The 19373-nt window shown below is 45.5% G+C and overlaps 2 protein-coding genes across 8 annotated transcripts in view; one reads left to right on the top strand and one right to left on the bottom strand.

The window, feature by feature from the left end:
- Positions 1-211: 211 nt before the first annotated feature.
- CCDC96 (coiled-coil domain containing 96) lies at positions 212-6826 on the top strand. Of its 5 annotated transcripts, none has more exons than XR_007773579.1 (4): positions 212-1100; positions 1850-2726; positions 4556-4757; positions 5611-6826. XR_007773579.1 is itself a non-coding variant. In XM_050947812.1 (2 exons), the coding sequence occupies exons 1-2, from the start codon at positions 252-254 to the stop codon at positions 2393-2395; spliced, it is 1395 nt and encodes a 464-aa protein (XP_050803769.1). In that variant the 5' UTR covers positions 212-251; the 3' UTR covers positions 2396-3822. The 5 variants fall into 5 exon arrangements, 1 of the variants encoding a protein (XP_050803769.1); XR_007773578.1 differs by adding an exon at positions 2989-3313 and having other exon boundaries at positions 4556-6826; XR_007773576.1 differs by having other exon boundaries at positions 4556-6826.
- Positions 6827-6909: 83 nt separating this feature from the next.
- Positions 6910-19373, bottom strand: part of TBC1D14 (TBC1 domain family member 14) — a 97523-nt gene continuing 85059 nt past the window's right edge. For all 3 annotated transcript variants that reach the window (XM_050947608.1, XM_050947609.1, XM_050947610.1), the window contains 2 exons: positions 12096-12354; positions 6910-10081 (listed from right to left, as the gene is read on the bottom strand). In XM_050947608.1, the coding sequence (XP_050803565.1) occupies positions 10016-10081; positions 12096-12354 (325 nt within the window). In that variant the 3' untranslated portion in view covers positions 6910-10015. The remainder of the gene's footprint in view (positions 10082-12095; positions 12355-19373) is intronic.

Below are 19373 nucleotides of genomic sequence, written 5' to 3'. Positions count from 1 at the left end.
TTCCGTCCGCCTCCACTACAACCAATCACATAAAAGACCCTAGGCAGCCCCTTCACTGAGTGGTCGACCAACAGTTTAGGGCGTCGGCACAGTGTCTCCGCAGGAGGAGGCTGCTCTTCCCATTGGCTGATCGAGTCCAGCTTTGTTGTCTTGGCAACGGAGAAGACGGGTAAACAACGAAGCGAGTGGGCTGAGACCGAGCGCGCCCGAATCGAGCCGTGGACCAGCCGGTAGAGGGGCCAGCTGAGGGGATGGAGGGGGAGGGGGCCGAGGCCCCGGTTCACCCCGGGGAGTCCCCTGTGGAGGCAGCGGCCCCGGGGCCCGTCGCGGAGGAGCAGGCTGCCGCAGAGGAGGCCGGGGGCGATAGGCCCCCTGAGGAGCCGGCGGGGGAAGAGGCTGCCGCGGAGCAGGAGGAGGCAGAGCCGGAACACAGCGCGGGCACGGAGCCTCCTTCCCCGGCCGCTGAGGGAACCGCCCCGGAGGCGCCCACCAGCGCCAGCTTCACGGAGGGCGAGGCCGAGGAGCCGCCCCCGCTGCAGGTGGGGGAAGTGCTAAGCCCCCGGGCGAGCTGGGGGGAGGGGCGGCCGAGCCTGCCCCTGCTGGAGCTGGGCAGCCCCCTGGAGGAGGAGGAGGACCGGGGGGAGGCGGCGGCGGCGGAGCAGCGGCAGCGCGCGGAGCTGACCGAGCAGTACCGGCTCCTGCTGGCCGAGCGCGAGCGCACGCGCCGGTACAACGGGCACCTGCAGTTCAAGCTGTACGAGCTGTTCCGCAAGAAGGGCGAGGAGCCGCCCCGCGCGGAGCTGGAGGAGCTGGTCTCCGACAAGGAGCAGCGCTACGCCCGCTACCTCGCCATGCTGGAGGAGCTGAGGGGGCAGCTGGCCCAGCGGCGGGCCTGGTACCAGCTCCAGATAGACGCCCTGGCGCAGCGCTGCACGGAAAAGCTGGACCGCGTGAAGGCCGACTGGCTCGCCTTCCAGGCCCGCAAGAAGGAAGTGACCCTCTTCACCATGGGGCGCCAGCTGGGGGGGAAGGAAGCTGCCGTTAAGGAGGTGGAGCACATCCAAGCCAAGGAGCAGCGCAAAGAGAACGAGATGAGTGAGGTGAGGCCGGGGCCCGCGCTAGGCACCAGCGCTCCTACATGTCTTGATTTTATAGGGACAGGCCTGATTTTGGGGTCTTCTTATATAGACTCCTGTTACCCCCAACACCCTGTCCCGATTTTTCACGCTTGCTGTCTGGTCATCCTAAGTTCTCCAAGCATGTGCTTGAGGCATCACTTTTCAAGGGGCGGCAGTCTGGCCTTTGGGGGGCAGCACTTTTCAAGGGGCGGCAGTCTGGCCTTTGGGGGGGCAGCACTTTTCAAGGGGCGGCAGTCTGGCCTTTGGGGGGCAGCACTTTTCAAGGGGCGGCAGTCTGGCCTTTGGGGGGCAGCACTCCGTTTTTGGTTTGTTTTTGCTTTGGCAGCGGCACTTCCGCCCCCCCCCCCTTATTTTAGTTTTTGCTTGGGGCTGCAAAAACCTCGAGCTGGCCCTGGGTGAGGCTAACCCCTAACATGGTACTTGGGCTTCCAGAGCAGCATCCGTGAAACCTATGGGATGTGGGGCCACAGCTAGCATCACATTAGAGTACCTCTCCCTTTAATGTAGATATCTTCAACGTTAGGCCAGATTTGTAAAAGCAGTTAGGCACCTACAAATGAAGGAACCACTTTTTGAAAATCCTAGTAGGTACCTGGCACCTGCTAAAAATCAGTGGAAGATGCTTCATAGATTGCCATTTATACTTAGCCTTATGCTGATACAGAGGTGGATTGTAAATCTTTCCTGGTTTCTCTTTTCTACCATTCTAGGTCCGCCTGGAAAACATCAAGCTGCAGCATAAGATTGAAAAGCTTGAAGCAAGCCTGAAAGCTCAAGAGGAGCTGGCAGAAGGACTGCACCTGATAGACTTTGAGCAACTGAAGATAGAGAACCAGACCTACAATGAGAAAATTGAGGAGCGCAATGAAGAGCTTCTGAAGCTCCGGAAGAAGATCACTAATACAGTGCAAGTCCTGACCCAGCTTAAAGAAAAACTGCAGTTTGTAGAAGCTCAGAATCAAGACCAGAGGGCCCAGCTGATAGAGACTGAGGCACTGGTGGCACAGAAAAGAGAGATACTGACCAAAACCAAACAGGCTAGGGATAGTTTACGGGTACACAACTTGAAATTGCGACAGAAGTGTGGGCTTCTTGGAAGTGAGGCACTGCTGCGGGACTTCGAGAACAAGGTGGATGCTGCTGAAGTGCTAAGTCAGCGGCTGGAGATGCTGAAACGTCACCATGCTGGACTTACCCTTACTTGCAAAGCTGTAAAGAAAAAAATCAAGGAAGCAAAATCCTTTCTACCAGAATGAGGATTTTGGAGAAGAAAGTGAGGTTAAAAGACAGAAGAACAAAAATTGAGCACTTATATTGGTTTATTTGTCTCTGAAATTGTTTTTCATGTACAGGCTTTGAATATAGTAAAAGGGTGAAATAGTCTCAATTTCACATCTAATGAAAACTTTGTTTCTGAAGTTTTAATGTTATACATTCCATCAGGAGACTGCCCTGAAGTTCTGCCTTTTTCAATGGCTCATGAAGAAACCAAGCATATGTGGCTAATTACTCTATCATATTGGTATTTTAAGTATGCATTTAAAACACACACAGGCACTATTCTGATCGCTAGAGCATCACCCTCTGGTGTAAGCAAAAAACTGCAAGTCAAATACCCTCAGATTCCAGTCCTGGTTCTGCCACTAACTCACTGTGTGGCCTTGGCAGTCTGTTCCCCACAACTCTAAAGTAGGTGTACTTACCTACCTGTGTGTCAGACATGTTTTCAGGATTATATCTTCAGAGAGTTTTACAAAAATTAAAGTGATACATATATTGTAAATAATACAATTTATCAGGAGCTTGTTTTAGAATTAATACATAGCAATTGTCTTGTATTTATATGCAGAATACACTGTACAGGTGCTAACTAACCTAATTATCCTCAAGCTACAGTTGTTGAAGCACCAGTGACCTGCAGTGTTTTCCCTATTGGTCCACAGAATTAAACATTTTGACAGCCAAGCAGCAGAGAGGTGAAAGGGAAATCCATGAAAAGTTCTCTTATGAAGATGTTCACAGAATGAAAGAGCTGCAGAACTATGGATGCTAATGAATCCTTAAATCATCCCTGTAAGGGAGTTAACTTATTGGCCACTGGTGGATGAAGAATGCTTGCAGAGGGCAGAGCTGGAGAGGGCTCTCTCAGCCCACTCATAGCATGCACTAGTCTAGTAAGTAATGAGTGGCTAGAGTAGTGACTGACCTTTTTCTGGTTTCTAAAGCTAGAAGAAATGTCTACAGCAGTGAAATGTGTGGGTCAGAACAGTGGCAGGGGGTTATAACTTCAGTACTTAGAGAGCAAGATGACAAGCAGTAGTTTTAACACTGGCATTTACATACTAAGGCAGTAGACACCTTAGATCAGAGGGCAGGCAAACTTTTTGGCCTGAGGGTCACATCAGGTTTCCAAAATTGTATGGAGGGCTGATCAGGGGAGGCTATGCCTCCCCAAACAGCCAGGAGTGGCCAAGCCCCCTCAGCCTATTCGACCCTCTCTGCTTCTTGCCCCCTGCCGCCCCCCCTCCCAGGACTCCTTCCCCATCCAACCCCCCCGTTCCCTTGTCAGCCCCTCAGGGACTCCTTCCCCATCTAACCACCCCTTCTCCCTGACCACTCCTGGAACCCCTACCCCTGTCGGCCCCCTGCTGCCCCATCCAACCTCCCTCTCCTTCCTGACTATCCCCCCAGGACCCCTTCCCCCATCCTCTGCCCCAAACTCCCCTGCCCTCTATCTAGCCCTGCCCCCTTACCACGCTGCCTGGAGCACCAGTTGCTGGCAGTGCTACAGCCAAGCCACCCAGAGCACCAGGACAGGCAGCCGTGCCACCTGTCTGGAGCCAGCCACAGCACCATGCAGCACAGAGCACTGGGTATGGCCCCAGCTCTGCAGCTGCGCTGCCCAGCAAGAGCTCACAGCCCCACCACCCAGAGCATTGCACCAGTGGCACAGTGAGCTGAGGCTGCAGGGGGGGGGGCTGGGGGCTAGCCTCCCAGGCTGGGAGCTATGGGGCTAGGCAGGAGGGTCCCATGGGCCATAGTTTGACCACCTCTGCCTTAAACATACTTTACATGGAGATCCAACTCTCTCCTAATCCCAATAAGTCATGCTGGTTCATCTGTGGCCTTAGTACAGATCCTAAACTGCACAAGTTGATGCAATAAGCAGCATTAGACATATGAGTCTCAAGGTCTGCACATGTTCAACATACATCTGAGAAATGACAGCATCATGAGGTTCTAATTCCAAAATGAACAACAAATATTCTTGCCTTCTCAGTAACAGTTCAGTGCACTAGATCTGGGCTAGAATCAGCAAACAAAGTTATTCTGAGTTTTCTTAGCTAAGATATATAAAAGGAGTAGTTTAAAAAGCATTAAGTTTCTACAAATGTTTACAACTATTTTTTTTCTAGGTGAGCTCTGAAGTAGCTTTTCTGAATAACCTCAACGTTGGGAAAAAGAATTGATACCACACAGAAAAAATTCTCAGTTGGGAGGGAGGAATTGGGATCATAATGGAAAGCTGACCATTTTGTTACTGAGAGCATAAAAGCTGGAAAGATGACAGTCTCTGAAAACAATCCCGCACAGGCTTGGAAAAGATTAGATGCCACAGTATGTGTTTTTCATCTTCTCTAATTAGTTTGCTTTGCCTTTTTTTTTTTTTTGGCACAAAATGGTTGAAAGTCACAACAAAACAATTCAACTGTACTAAATACCCCATTCTTATGTCTGTTGGGTTCTTGTGTTCTACTAAATTTCCAGTAGTGATGAGAGACTACAAAGTAGGTTGACTAACTGGGGCAAAACACCACTACCCAATTTAATGTCTTCTAGACACTAGCCAGCACACAGAGACATATACCAATAAATATAGTGGTCAACATCTTAAGTGAAAAAGGGAAATTATTTATAAAACCCTGTTTCTTTCAGGTTAAGCTGAGTTACTCAAGGAAATAGTTAAGCTCTTCTCCAGCTAAAATTTTAAGTTAAAGACATCCTGTTGTGCAGTAGAGCATCTATTTGGTTTCGTACTCAATTGTTTTGGTAAAGATAATGTCATATGAGTAATAGGCTCCCTGTAACAGAAATTACAGTCTATCTACTTGAGCCTCAGTATGATGATCAAGTTACAGTTCTCTCTCACCATAGAACAAGCTTCATAAACACCATCTTCTGTTGTACTTACTACTCCAGGAGAATAGTATCTGTTATTCCTATTTTTTGGTGTATGTTCCAAAGCCCTACCAGTGTAGTTGGATTTCCTTTAGTCATAAGGACATAAAAATGGCTATCCTGGGTCAGACCAATGGTCCATCAAGCCCAGTATCCTGTCCTCTGACAGCGGCCAGAGTCTTCTTACACTTTGTTCCTTTGGTCTTAAGCCTCAAGTAAAAGAAAAAGTGTCATGTAAGCCATTTTCTTTTAAGACTTAAGCAGCAAAGGCTAACATTCCTTTCACTTTCAGGTACATATGGCCTAGGGGAGGAGAGGCTAGTAGGCACGGAAAAGCAGCTGCTCAGTGTGGAGGTTTGAGAATAGTGGAAGAATGTAGGGAGCAAATGCACTCTGCAGCTGTTAAAAACAAATATTCACTTAATCTTATGCAACTTCCTTGGGACATAATGAGGAAAAATTCCCAATGTTGTGAGAACAAACAGTTACCACTCTGGTATTCCAAAGCCCGTCTTTCCAGAGGAAAATGATTAGAATTTGAAACTGTAACCAGAGGTCAGCAACATGTCCATACATGGATACAAGTGTCCATGGTAAAAATTTTGAGGTCTGGGGAGGTGCTCACTTCAGGCAGCTCCCCAACAAGTGTCTCCCCCGTGCTGTTGCTGGCAGAGGCGCTGCCAGGTGCCTCTGCAGGAACCCTGACTCCATCCCTCCCAGCCCATTGGCCAGAAACCACATCCAATGGGAGCTTTGGGGGCAGTGCCTGTGGAGAGGGCTGTGCGCAGAGCCGCCTGGCCGTGCCTTCGTGTTGGAGCCGGAGAGGGGACGTGCCGCTGCTTCTGGGAGCTGCTTGAGGTAAGCGCTTCCTGGCGTGTGCACTACTGACCCCCTTCCACACCCCAACCCTCTACCCCAGCCCTGATCCTGCTCTCTAAACCCTTCATCCCCTGCCCCTCCCCAGGGCCTGCACCCCCAGCTGGAGCTCTCACCACTCCCCAACCTCCTGCTCCAGCCTGGAGCCCACTCCCATCCCCATAACCTCTCATTTCTGGCCCCACCCTGGAACCCACACCCCCAGCGCAGAGCCCACACCCCTTCCCACACTACAACTCCTGCCTCAGCCCAGAGCCCCTTCCCACCCCTCGCCAATGTCCGTCACTATGTCCAGTAATTTTGTCAAGTGTCCATTGTGCTATACAGGGGTGCTGACCCCTGACTGTTACATGAGACTCAGGAGATCCATGTACGACTGTTCCCTATAGGAAAGTACAATATGGCACCATACAGGAACTATTAAATCTGAAAATTCCTTTCTTTGTAAACCTTATGTGCTAGTTGAAAAAAAGGAAGCAATTCCAAATATTTTCAAGCAGACTGGGATTATAGCAGTCAGAACAGGGAAGGGAAAATAAACAACTTTTAAAAAAACACTATGAAATTGTAGCATATGCAAAGTTGGGGTTTCTGTTTCATTCAGTGAATGGAGTCAGGAAGAGGAGTTGATGCCTTATCAACAGGTTGAGTATTGATATATAAACTCAGGAACTTCAGCCTGGATTACACTGTAATTGACACCATGTAATCTAGGTAACTTCACATGACTTTCTTTAATAAAACCATATTTACAGTTCAAAAAAGTTCCAGTTTGATACACTTACCTAAACAAAAATTGATAATCGTACATAAAAACAAACATGATATACAGACAGTGTCTCAATAGTTCTTGACATATCGTTCTAGTATTTAAAACATTCAAAAATATAAGCCATTATAAAGTACCTTTCAAAATGAAATTCTTTACTAAATGATGCATTTTGACTATTACTGATTGAAGATGCAAAATATTTTGTTTTACTGTAAAGTGCAGGTTGCACAAAATTCCAAACCAGGTTGCAGTCTTCCTAGTTTCTCTTATTTGCTGCATGTAAAGTGAAAGTTGCAGACTTCTAAATTATTGCAGCATTTTCATTTTTTAAACCCGTTGGGGGGAAAAGAACAGCTCTCTGTTTTGATAGAGAATAGGGAAATCTCAATGCATCATGTTACATGTACCTCTGAACAATAAAATCAAGATGACAAAATCTGGTATGCAATCCCTGAATTTAATTATGAAAACCTTCCTTAATAGCTAATTAAGATATTTGGTATGCTGTCAGAAAATTAAAAAGCTATAGTGGCAAATAATCCTATTCCATTATTACACATCTCAACAGCATTATCAAAATTCAAGCGTATTTTCAAATCAAGTATACTGAAAAGTTTAAACTGCATCTTTAGGCAGGTGAAAAGTTTTCCCAAATATAGGTTTTTATTTTAAAACAAACTGTGCAAAGCTTCTTATTGCATTGCTTTTCTTCAGTACTTAAAGAACATACCTTTATTTACACAAATAAATCAATTAGAAAATATATACATCTTCTAAGAAGAAAAAAAAAATCAATCACAGAACAAAATAATTACATTTGCAAGAAACAAACAGTGCACAAGTGCTGCAGCAGGCCTTTTTCCACAACCAAGTCCATTTTCAGTGTTAACATTAAACATCCAATTAGGTGGGGAGCAAAATGAGACTGATTGGGGATGGCTGCTAAATATCCAGTGGCAAACACTGCATTCCAGTAAGGTAGGTGAACCGTGTTCTGACACACTTGGTTTAAAAGAACCTACAAATAAAGTTGTAATGAAGACTAAGTTACAGTTTCAAAGCCAGCTACAGTACCATCTAACTGGATGTATACTGTGGAAAAAGTTGGTCTACATAAATACGTAATGTATAGTATGTAAATGTATAGTACAAATGTTCTGGATGTTAGGCCTCTATACGCCCTCACAAAAAAGGCATATCTGTGATATTAAAAAGATAATGTAGATCAAAAGGTACCAACTTTCCATTGCACTTCATAGCATCTACAATGTCAATACCAGTCCTGAAAGGACTAATGCTAAGCTATTTCTGATGAGAGAATGGAAATGCTATTCTGATGCCTGGCCATTTACCTTCAGTAACTAGCAGCACAGTAAAAATTCTAGTGACAAAATTAATGACCAGCACCAGAAATAAGCTAAGTAGCTAATTATGGTAGGTGTACAAAGTGCGGAAGGGGAAGAAAGGCCAAAGAGGTAACAGACTAGCAAGCTGCATTTGCATTACATTATCTCTGAAGTGACAGAATCCTGAAGCACTTATTTGGAAAAATCATTGTTGCATTTGAGTCTTTTTAAAGATTATGGTCAAAATGCCACTTAAGGAAAATATATTACTTCACTAATGGATAGTATTTTGCATGTATCCTATAGACATTTTACATTATATGCTGTATGTACTTGGAATTCAATAGTGTGTGCAAGTACACTTTCACTTTTATTCCAGTTGTGTTAGTTCAGGTTCTCTCTCATCTATACTTGGGTTTCAGACAACATTAGAGCAGCCAGCATAAACACAGACTGAAGAGTGATTGTGAACATAAGATCCAAAGCTAGAGAGGATTCAGAAATTCCCATTTACAGCTATCAAATGCATTTTGCTTCAGTTATTTTCCCTTTTCAGTGTTGAAATTATTATTTATAAAGCAATTTATCCCATGCAGTTTTTTGTATAGTGTACAATGTAAATCATGGACACTTATGATTTACAATCAAACATTCAGTTGATGAAGGCAGAGAAAATCTCAGCTGTATAACGATAATATGCAATTGCAGTTTGCCGTCTGCGTAACTTGCTCAAGTGTAGTACCGTGTTGTACAGGCTGGTCTTAAAAACACCATTATCCTGAAAAAGAACTAGATCAATGGATGAATTTTACTCATCCCTTTAGCAAATTACCATTTCTTGACACTTTCCCCAGCAAACCTCACTTGCTAATTACCATTTACTAGCATCTTACTTCTGTTCAATAGGGGCATGGGAGTGAACCAATGGGAAATAATGCTATAGTAATACTACAGATCATCCCTTGGAGAGTTTAGTATCCAGTGGGATTAATGTGGCACTTTCCCAATGCATCCATATTGGGAAACACTGTTGCAATGCAGGCTGAAAATGGACTCTGTTGCTGTACTGCTAGTCTGACTCCTCCCTCCCTAGTTTTTAAGTGTATTTCCTACTTACCAGGGTGTTTTTTTTTTGGTCTTTGTTTTCAGTTAATGGGCTGGAATGTAGTTCTATTTTACTTTCATAGTCTCTTTGGTAAATGAGGCCTATAGCTTTTAAAAATAGGGGACATTTATAAGAAAGTGATCCTTACCTCACTTTACTATAAAGTCCAGTACCAGGTACTGAACAGGTTCTCCAAATCCACCTACTCTTATGCATGTATATTCTGGTTTAAGAATAAAACTGGGGAGTAGCTTTCAAAGCAACTCACACTGTTACCAATTACCAGTATTTAAAAATACTTATACTGAAATTAAAAAAGGCAAGCTTAAAATTGCCTGGTTTCATTGCCTTCATTAAAAGTGCAGAATGCATAATGCTGTCCACAGCACTCATTCCAGTAAGCTTCTTAAGGCTAAGCCTTGGTTTTGTTACTTAAAAAGTTTTTCTTTTCCATTTTTTTCTTTAAGGCCAATTCCAGTGCTAAACAAAACTCAAACCAACACACTTATTTGCAGCTCTAGTTATTGTGTTCATCTTGACATACATTTGCCACTTCAGATTCTTTTCCCTTGAATGTCAATTTGAGGCAACCATAGTTTCAGTGCTTGAGTGAAGGGCTTCCTCTTTCCACTTCCCGGTTGTCTTTCTGCAGTGCAACCAGTACCTGGACATTTCAAAAAAAGGGAGTTGAGAGAAAGAAAAAACAAACAAAAAAACCCCACCACAATTAAGTTAAAATATACTTTAACACATTTGGTTACAGTGCACCAAAAAGCTATTGCATGATTTTCCCATTCAGTTACCTCAGAGCAAGAGTATTTAAAGAAATTATTTTCAAAAAAGTTTCAAACATTGAAAGAACCTCTGCACTAAATGGGAGGTCTGAAACACAGCTAACATGAAAAGACTTTGGGGGCATTCTGCCATGTGGGCACTGTGTCACTTTTCCATCCCATTTGACAAGGTACAAAATCTAAGGTGGAGAAAAAACCAAAACCATAACCAAACCTCTAGACTTCATGGTGTATCTATTCTGCCATACTTATAGTAGAACATCTCCTTCTGCCACCAGAAATTGACTGAGAAAACACATAATACCAAATGAATCTTAACTGCCTGAGACTGCAGTGAATAAGTGTTATGTTAGATGATGACAGTGGTAGCAGTAACTATCCAAGAAAAGGACTGAGTTACTGGGTTTCAAAGGAAGATCTCAAATGGCACTGCACTGATTTGCTTGTTTAGGTCAAGGCACTGAAGTGAACACATTTATACCTTGTAGCCCGGACGCTCGAAACAAACATTTGCTGCAGGACACAACTATTTGTGGTCTACCCTAGGGCTCAGCTAAGTTGGTCTCTACATTTTCGCACTTCAGCACACAAAGAAATGCAGCTACCGGTAAGCAGTTTCTTTCTCTGCAGAAGTATGAGCAGAAAGCCAAATTTGCCTTGCCATACCTGACCACTATTTGGCTGAGGTTATGACTGGCGATCCTAGTTTTCGGTGATAAAAACAACAAAATTATCTGATAAAAACATACATACGAATGTGTGTTTCCGCAATTAAAATGAAGTGCTGAACTTTAGTTTCCCTACTCACCATATATACAGATATCAGTTGAACAGGTTTTTATTGATATATTACAATTTTAAGCACGTTTGAAGCCTATCAGTGCCAACCATTATGATAAAATAAAATTAATAGAATAATTCAGTCACAGTGTCTTGTTTCTTTACTGTTGTCGATAGCCCTGCTGTTTTAGCCTTGTTTTCATTTCTTTTCATTCATTTTTTTGTTTAGCGCTTTCCATATGTTCTACAATTGTCTGCCTTTGAATGTAATCTACAGCCCTGCTACATACAGTACAGAACAGCCTATTACCGTCAGTGTGAAATTTGTCCTTGCCAATCTCAATGACATGGTGTTTAAGAGTGACAAAATTACTCACATCTAGAGGCTGAAGGGGAATTTAAGGTGCGTTAAAACACAAACCCTTATATGCTGTTGAATAACCTCTATATGCTGAAGCAGTTTATTGAAGTATGCTTAGTTTAAAGCGCATTCAAAAATCAACCACAACAGGGGGAGGCTGCATGCATTGCATAAGTGACATTGGTACTTTCAGTAAAATTTAGTTAATAGTAAATGTTTTTATTTTTTCACAAAATGTAAAAACTAAAGATTCTCTGTAAAAATTGCAAATTCCAGGTTTTCTGGGGCAATTGGATTTTTAGGATTCCTGTTAATTACAACAGTTTGGCAACAGAGTGCTGATGGAATGGAGAAAATTCATAACTGAATCCTGTATCTCATCTTTTCCAACAAAGCAAACTTTAAAAAAAAAAAAATATGAAGTTTAATACTGAACTATGTCTGAGGGGTTTTTAGCCTCCTTTGCAATTAATAATAGGAGAAAAATGCTGTGCACTGCCATGATTCAAGCTTGGATCCACCACAATTTTCTCGTAATGAGTATTGATCCAGTTCCTGATTTCCAGAGGGGAAACGTTCAGGACAACCAGCCTTTTCACTAAAGGTTCACCTGCCAGCATTATAAAGTGATCTACAAATCTACCAAACCGTAAAATATACTCCGCTGCACTGTTATGCATTTTCTCATGCGTTGCCAAATGCTCCTTCATTTGTCATACGGAGGAGACATGAGTTCTCTTTACCTGAGCCCACTTTTTGTTTCTACTTTGCATCTGAATTGCAGCAATAGATGTGAAGAATTCTTCTGAAGGCAAGTCCTCTGGTAACTTTGTTAGGAACTGGGCTATGTGAATAAAGTCCATTTTGGTCAAAATATCTTCAAAAAGTCTTAATATTCCCAAGGCTGTACGGAATAGGAACTCCTCTCCATCCCGGCAGAACACATCCCAGACACGACATGCAAGGTCTAGTGGCAAAGACTTGCTGTACAATGTGAATATCCTGAAAACAGAGGAAAATCTTTAGGGTTAGGGTGTAAGAAAAAAAATTTAAGCAGTAGCAGCAGCACCACCACCACCGAGGCACACAAGTCTTAAATAACAGCTGAGTAAGTTTGTTAGTGATCAGATACTGGAAAGTTCATTTATATTTGGTATAAATATATACACTGGTTCACAGAAAGTATAATTTAGATTGCAAAGCTATTCAAAATGTGCTAGGTGACTTACATACCTATAGGAAGACCCAGTTCCTTTCTCTAATGGGCATAAAATCCACCAAGAGAAAGAATGGGGGAAAAGGGATGTAATATATAGAATAGCTTGAGTGGCATTAGACATGTCTTATAAATTAAGTTTCTCCACTGCACTCCCCTGCCAAAACTCATTTTGTCTTTTCTCATGCTAATTTCCAGGGATCTTATGCCATGCCTCTCCCAACATTTGACCCTGCTCCCCTCCATATAATAATAAAATATATGGAGATATACCTATCTCATAGAACTGGAAGGGACCCTAAAAGGTCAAGTCCAGTCCCCTGCCTTCACTAGCAGGACCAAGTAATGATTTTGCCCCAGATCCCTAGGTGGCCCTCTCAGGGATTGAACTCACAACCCTGGGTATAGCAGGCCAATGGTCAAACCACTGAGCTATCCCTCTCCCCTTTATGATGAATAGTTCTCTTAGGATATATAAGTGAAATAGGTGGCTTATTTTGTTTGTTTCAGCTGCCATGGAAGAAGTAGGTCTTCAGGTAGGATGTGTGTAAGGAGAGAGTAGTGGAACTTTGATATCCAGCTCCGAGGAAGATGATGAAGAAGGTGTGGCAATGGTTGCAGAAGAAACAGACAAATTGAGCAACATGACTGACAAGCTGGTGGAACACAAGGGTAGAAAAGTTCTGGTAATGAGATAAGAAGGTAGGGGAACAGTGTTTAATCTTGAGAGTGATCACAGGAAGCTTGAATTTAATGCAAGAGAGAAGGGGAAGCAGCTGGTAGGATTTAAAAAAAAAACAAAAAAACAAAAAACAAAAAAAAGACAGACATGGGGCCAGGAAGAGTAGTTTAGAGACTGTATTCTGAATAGGGCCTGGAGGGGGCAAAATGCATGTGGAGGTGGCCAGAGAGGAAACAGTTCTAGTAATCATGATGGGAGATGAGGGTTTCAGCCACAGCTAAGACTGAATCTTACTAACATTGTTTAAGAAGCTGCAAGATTTGTACGCAGCCAGGAAGTGTGCCGAAGGGAGAAAGAGGAATTGAAGATTACCCCCCTCACACACCTCCCCAAGTCCAGGCCTGACTGACCAGGAGAATAGTGACAGAAAATGGGAGGGGGGGGGAGAATTTTGGAAGAAAGGTCAGTTCAGGCCACCATGAATTTAAAGAGATGTCAAGATAACCAGTGGGGAATGGATGAAGGGAGAGGCAAATGTGTCAATCACAGGGAAAAGATTGGGTAGTTCAAACTGCTTGAGTAGATGAATGTGCCAGAGAAAGGCTACAGAAACAATAGCCTAAGAGAACCTTCTACTTGGTTACCAATTCCATCATTGGCACCAGTCCCTGTCTAGTTCTGGGCGACACATCAGTCAGACTGATCACTCAGTCCCTCAGGACTGGCCTCACCTTTATCCCAGAAACCTGAGGCTCCTGAACATCAAGGTGGGGGTCTTCCTCCTCCTGCTATCCATTGTTGGCTCCATATCAGCGACTATTTACGGAGTACTAAGGGCACCAGCACTCATCTCATAGACTCATAGACTCTAGGACTGGAAGGGACCTCGAGAGGTCATCGAGTCCAGTCCCCTGCCCTCATGTCTCGCAGTCAGGCTGGGACATCTATTGGCCACCCACAGCCTATCCTTACCAGTAACCTCCACAGAATCCATGGGATGCTGCTCAGTCACAGAGGTTGCACTCAGCTCGCTCTAAGGTCAGATTGCTGGGCAGATTGGTGATGGGAACTGTGGACCAGTGAGCCACCAGTGAGCCTTTCCTGTGCAGAGCCCATGGAGCTGCCTCTTCCAGCTCCGCTAGTCCAGGAATAGGAGCCAGACTTGACAAAGTTAACCACCCTTTCTTCATACCAGACAACAAAGCAGTGCCTAGTTCTTCCTCTTCTCCAATGCTGAAAGATTTCAAGGGCTATAAGGACATTTTGCGGCACATGGCTGCTTCACTGGGCATTCAGGCAGAGTTCTTGCAGGAGAATACCCATAAGTTAGTGGATATTCTGCAGCTGTCTGCTCCTGGGACAGCAGCCATGCCTCTCAATGATGCACTTCTAGAGCCTGAAAAAGGTCCTCTGGAGCATGTCATGTTTAGTACCATATACTGTAAAGCACACAGAGAAAAGCTATTTCATCCTGGTGCAAGATTTTGAGGGCTTTTACTTCCACCTGGGCCCAAACTCCGTACCTATAACCACAGTAAACAAAAGGACGTGGCAGGGCAGGTTTAAGTCCATTCTTAAGAAGAAGGTATGACACTACACCTCATTCATCATGGGGGTATGACAGAATTATGATTAAATTTGTACAAAATGGGTTGTGAGGTTGTCATAAACAGATGGTTAAGGGTTAATGTCTCTTTTACCTGTAAAGGGTTAAGAAGCTCAGTAAACCTGGCTGACACCTGACCAGAGGACAAATAGGGGGACAAGATACTTTCAAATCTTGGTGGAGGGAAGTCTTTCTTTGTGCTTTTTGTTTTGTTCGTTGTTCGCTCTCGGGACTGAAAGGGACGGGGCATCATTCCAGGCTCTCCCAATCTTTCTGAATCAGTCTTTCATGTTTCAAAATTGTAAGTAATAGCCAGGCAAGGCGGATTAGTCTTATGTTTGTTTTCTCAACTTGTAAAGGTTTCTTTTTGCTGGAAGGATTTTTACCTCTGTTTGCTGTAACTTTGAATCTAAGGCGGGGGGGGGGGGGGGAAGGTCCCTCTGGTCTATATGAATGTAAGTACCCTGTAAAGCATTTTCCATCCTGATTTTACAGAGATAATTTTTACCTTTTCTTTCTTTAATTAAAAGCTTTCTTTTTAAGAAACTGATTGATTTTTCCTTGTTTTAAGAGCCAAGGGATTGGGTCTGAACTCACCAGGGATTGGTGGGGGAAGGGAGGGAGGATGGTTAATTCCTCCTTGTTTTAAGATCCAAGGACTTTGGATCGGTGTGAAGCCTCTCAAGGCAACCCAGGGAGAGGAAAGTCTGGGGGGGAAAGGAGGGGGATGGTTAATTTCTCCTTGTTTTAAGACCCAAGGGGTTTGGATCTGTGTTCCCCAGGGAAGGTTTTGGGGGAACAGAAAGTGTGCCAGACACTAAATTCTGGCTGGTGGCAGTGTACCAGACCTAAGCTAGTAATTAAGCTTAGAAGTGTTCATGCAGGTCCCCACTTCTTTGTGCTCTAAAGTTCAAAGTGGGGAAAAAACCTTGACAGAGGTGTACTGGAAAAGTTATGATTTGCTGAATATTATCTTTCTTGTGCATGCATCATTTTTATATCTGAAGTTATGAATATTGACTGTGTATTTGTATTTCAAATGTGCTTACTCTGGGAACACCCACAGCTAGCCTTGCAGGTACAACAATGAAGACGCTAAACAGTGTGGATGGCCTATCAGCAAAGACAATGGACTGTGGAAGAGCTGAATCTTCCTGTAAAATGTTTCAGCCAGCCTGTAAGTAATGGCTGCTATGACTCAGTAAGAGCATGTGACTACTGAACTCCACTTTGGTACCTGTATTTTTCCACAGGCGGGAATGGGAACTGAGTTTGGAACAAAGGGTTCCCGCCCTATGGTAAAGCTATACAAGGTGGGGCGTTACATCATCTAGAGGCCTCACTCCCTACACAAGGACACTTCTGGAAATACCTGAGGAACAAAGACTGAACTGGGGGAAGTGCTGGTCCCAGGCTAAAAGGATTTCTAGCCTGTGTATGTAAACCTGGTGGACTGCTTCTATTATCAGCCAGAGTGAGAAATGGCTAATTCATATCCCATGTAGTATGTCAGACAGTTAGACTTAGTTTACATTTTATTTGCTAGGTAATCTGCTTTGTTCTGTTTGCTATCACTTAAAATCTATCTTTTGTAGTTAATAAACTTGTTTTTGCTTTATCTAAGCCAGGGTGCCTTTGAGGGAAGTGTCTGGGGAAAAAAATCTCAGCTTAGGTAACAGAGATTTGTTGCATATCCTTCCCACATCGAGGGGAAGGTGAACTTTATTAATGAGCTTACCTTGTACAGATCCCTGTGCAGTGCAAGATGGTATAATTTTGGGTTTATACTCCAGCAAGGGTGCCAGGTGGAGTAGCTGGGAAATTGGGTGTTGATGCCTGCCTGTCCTTCAGTGGTTTAGGTACAGAACTCAGGTAGCTCAGTTTTGGTGTGTGGCGCCACCTGCTGTTGTGTTGGGTGCTAACAGAGCTTGGAGAGGCTGAATCACCAGCAAAGCAGTGTGAGCAGGGCCAGCCCAGCTGGGTGGTTAAAGAGGTGCAGGGGTTCCCATGGCTCCCATATGGGGGTGATAACCCATCACAGAAGAACTCCAAAAAGATGGGCGGCCAGGAAAAAAGACGGTTACTCACCTTTGTAACTGTTGTTCTTCGAGATGTGTTGCTCATATCCATTCCAGTTAGGTGTGCGCGCCGCGTGTGCACATTCGTCGGAAAACTTTTACCCTAGCAACTCAGTGGGCCGGCAGGTCGCCCCCTAGAGTGGCGCCATCATGGCGCTTGATATATATCCCTGCCGGCCCACCCGCTCCTCAGTTCCTTCTTGCCGGCTACTCCGACAGTGGGGAAGGAGGGCGGGTGTGGAATGGATATGAGCAACACATCTCGAAGAACAACAGTTACAAAGGTGAGTAACCGTCTTTTCTTCTTCGAGTGATTGCTCATATCCATTCCAGTTAGGTGAATCCCAAGCCTTACGTAGGCGGTGGGGTCTGAGTGAAATGTGGCAGAATGAAAACTGCTGAGCCAAAGGCTACAGCATCTCTTGCCTGTTGAACCAGGGCATACTGCGAAGCAAAGGTATGGACCGAGGACCAATGGAGCTGCGCGACAGATCTCGTGGGTAGGAACACGAGCCAGCAAGGCGGCAGATGAAGCCTGAGCCCTGGTAGACTGCACGATGATGTGGCTTGGGGAAATATGAGCCAAATCATAACAAGTGCAGAAGTCCGCCATCACCCAAGATGAGATCCTCTGAGAGGAAAACAAGCAAGCCCTCCCTTTGGCCCGTTACCGTGACAGAACTGGGGCACCTTACGAAATGGTTCTGGCAGCGCAATATAAATGCGAGCACTCCACAGATGTCCAAGGAGTGCAATGGTTGTGCCCATTGCGTTGAGCTGTGGGTAACATGAAAGGCCGAAACCACCTTAGGGAGGAAAGCCGGGTGCGGTCATAACTGCACCTTGTGTTTGTGAAACCTAGTGTACGGCGGGACCCTCGTAAGAGCTCTGAGCTCGGAGACCCGTCTGGCCGATGTAACAGCTACGAGGAGAGTTGTCGTCCAAGACACGTATATCAGAGGGCCAGTCGTGAACGGCTCGACTGGGGGAGACATAAGTCTGGTTAAAACTAGGTTGAGGTCCCAGGTTGGGGCTGGGCGGCGCACCCGAGGGTGCAAGCTCTCCAAGCCCTTGAGGGATCTCGAACCCATAGAGCGTGAGAACACGGAATGTCCACCTTAGCCTGGCTGGAAGGTAGAGATGGCTGCTGAGCGTATCCTCAGCGATGATACCGCCAGGTCCTGCCGCTGAAGGCCAGAGGCAGGCCAAATAGAGGGGGTCGAGACCTCAGCAGGAGCAAGATCGAGCGTATTGCAGCTGTAGAAGAAACGCTTCCACCTGGCCCGGTACGTTGACCAGGTGGAAGGCTTCCTGTCACCCCGGCTCAGTTACGCAGCAGCCACACCGTGAGGCGAAGAGGCTGCAGGTCCGAGTGACGAAGCCTGTCGTTGCCCTGAGTGATGAGGCCTGTGTGGAGTGGCAGGGTAATTGGGTCTGTTATTGACAGGCCGAGCAACGTGGTATATCAGTGCTGCCTGGACCACTCTGGAGTGATCATGATGATGCGCGCTCTGCCCCTGCAGAGTTTGAGCAGGACCTAATGAACCAGTGGGAACAGTGGGAAGGCATAATGGAGTTGGCCTTTCCACAGCATCAGGAATGCGTCCAAGAACGATCCCGAGGAGAGACCTTGGAAGGAGCAGAACATCTGGCATTTTCTGCCCTCTCGGTGAGCGAACAGGTCTATGTGAGGCAACATCTCCGCTTCTGGAAAGCGGAACGCCTCACATGGGGCAGAGTGTTCACTCGTAAGACAGGAAAGACCTGCTGAGTCAAAGCGCCAAGACGTTCCGAACGCCTGGGAGAAAGGACGTCACCAGCTCCATGGAGTGGGCCATGGAAAAGTCCCGGAAATGGATGGCCTCCTGACAAAAAGGGGGGGGGGGGGAGGACCATGTCCCTCCCTGGATATTTATGAAGCACATGGCCGCTGTGTTGGCTGTAAACACCGAGATACAACGGCCTCGCAGCTGCCGCTGGAACCCCTGGCACGCCAGGCGGACTACTCTCATTTTTGGGGCATTGATGTGGAATGCCAGCTCCCGAGAAGACCAAAGGCCTTAAGCTCGGAGGTGACCATGAGCACTTGAGCAGAGAGATGACGCGTCCGTCGTCAGGGGCAGTGAGGGCTGGGGCGGATGAAACCGCCTCCCTGCCCACACCAGGGAGGGAGTTAGCCACCACTCTAGGGAGCCTAAGGTGCTCGAGGGAACGGTGACTACCATGACCATTGGCTCCCTGTCCGGGTGGTACGCCGAGGTGAGCCGGACTTGGGGAGGACGGAGGCGGAGCTTGGCATGTTTGGTTACAAACTTGCAGGCAACCATGGACCCAGGAGACTGAGACAAGTACGAGCCGAGGTCATTGGGAAAGTCTGCAGACCTCAGATGATTGCCATCGCCTAAAACCGCAGTTGTGATAAGCAGGCTCCGGCTAGGT

The sequence above is a fragment of the Gopherus flavomarginatus genome, chromosome 3, assembly GCF_025201925.1.
Source record: "Gopherus flavomarginatus isolate rGopFla2 chromosome 3, rGopFla2.mat.asm, whole genome shotgun sequence".
Taxonomy (NCBI): Eukaryota; Metazoa; Chordata; order Testudines; family Testudinidae; genus Gopherus; species Gopherus flavomarginatus.
This window is presented reverse-complemented; position numbering and strand designations above follow the sequence as displayed.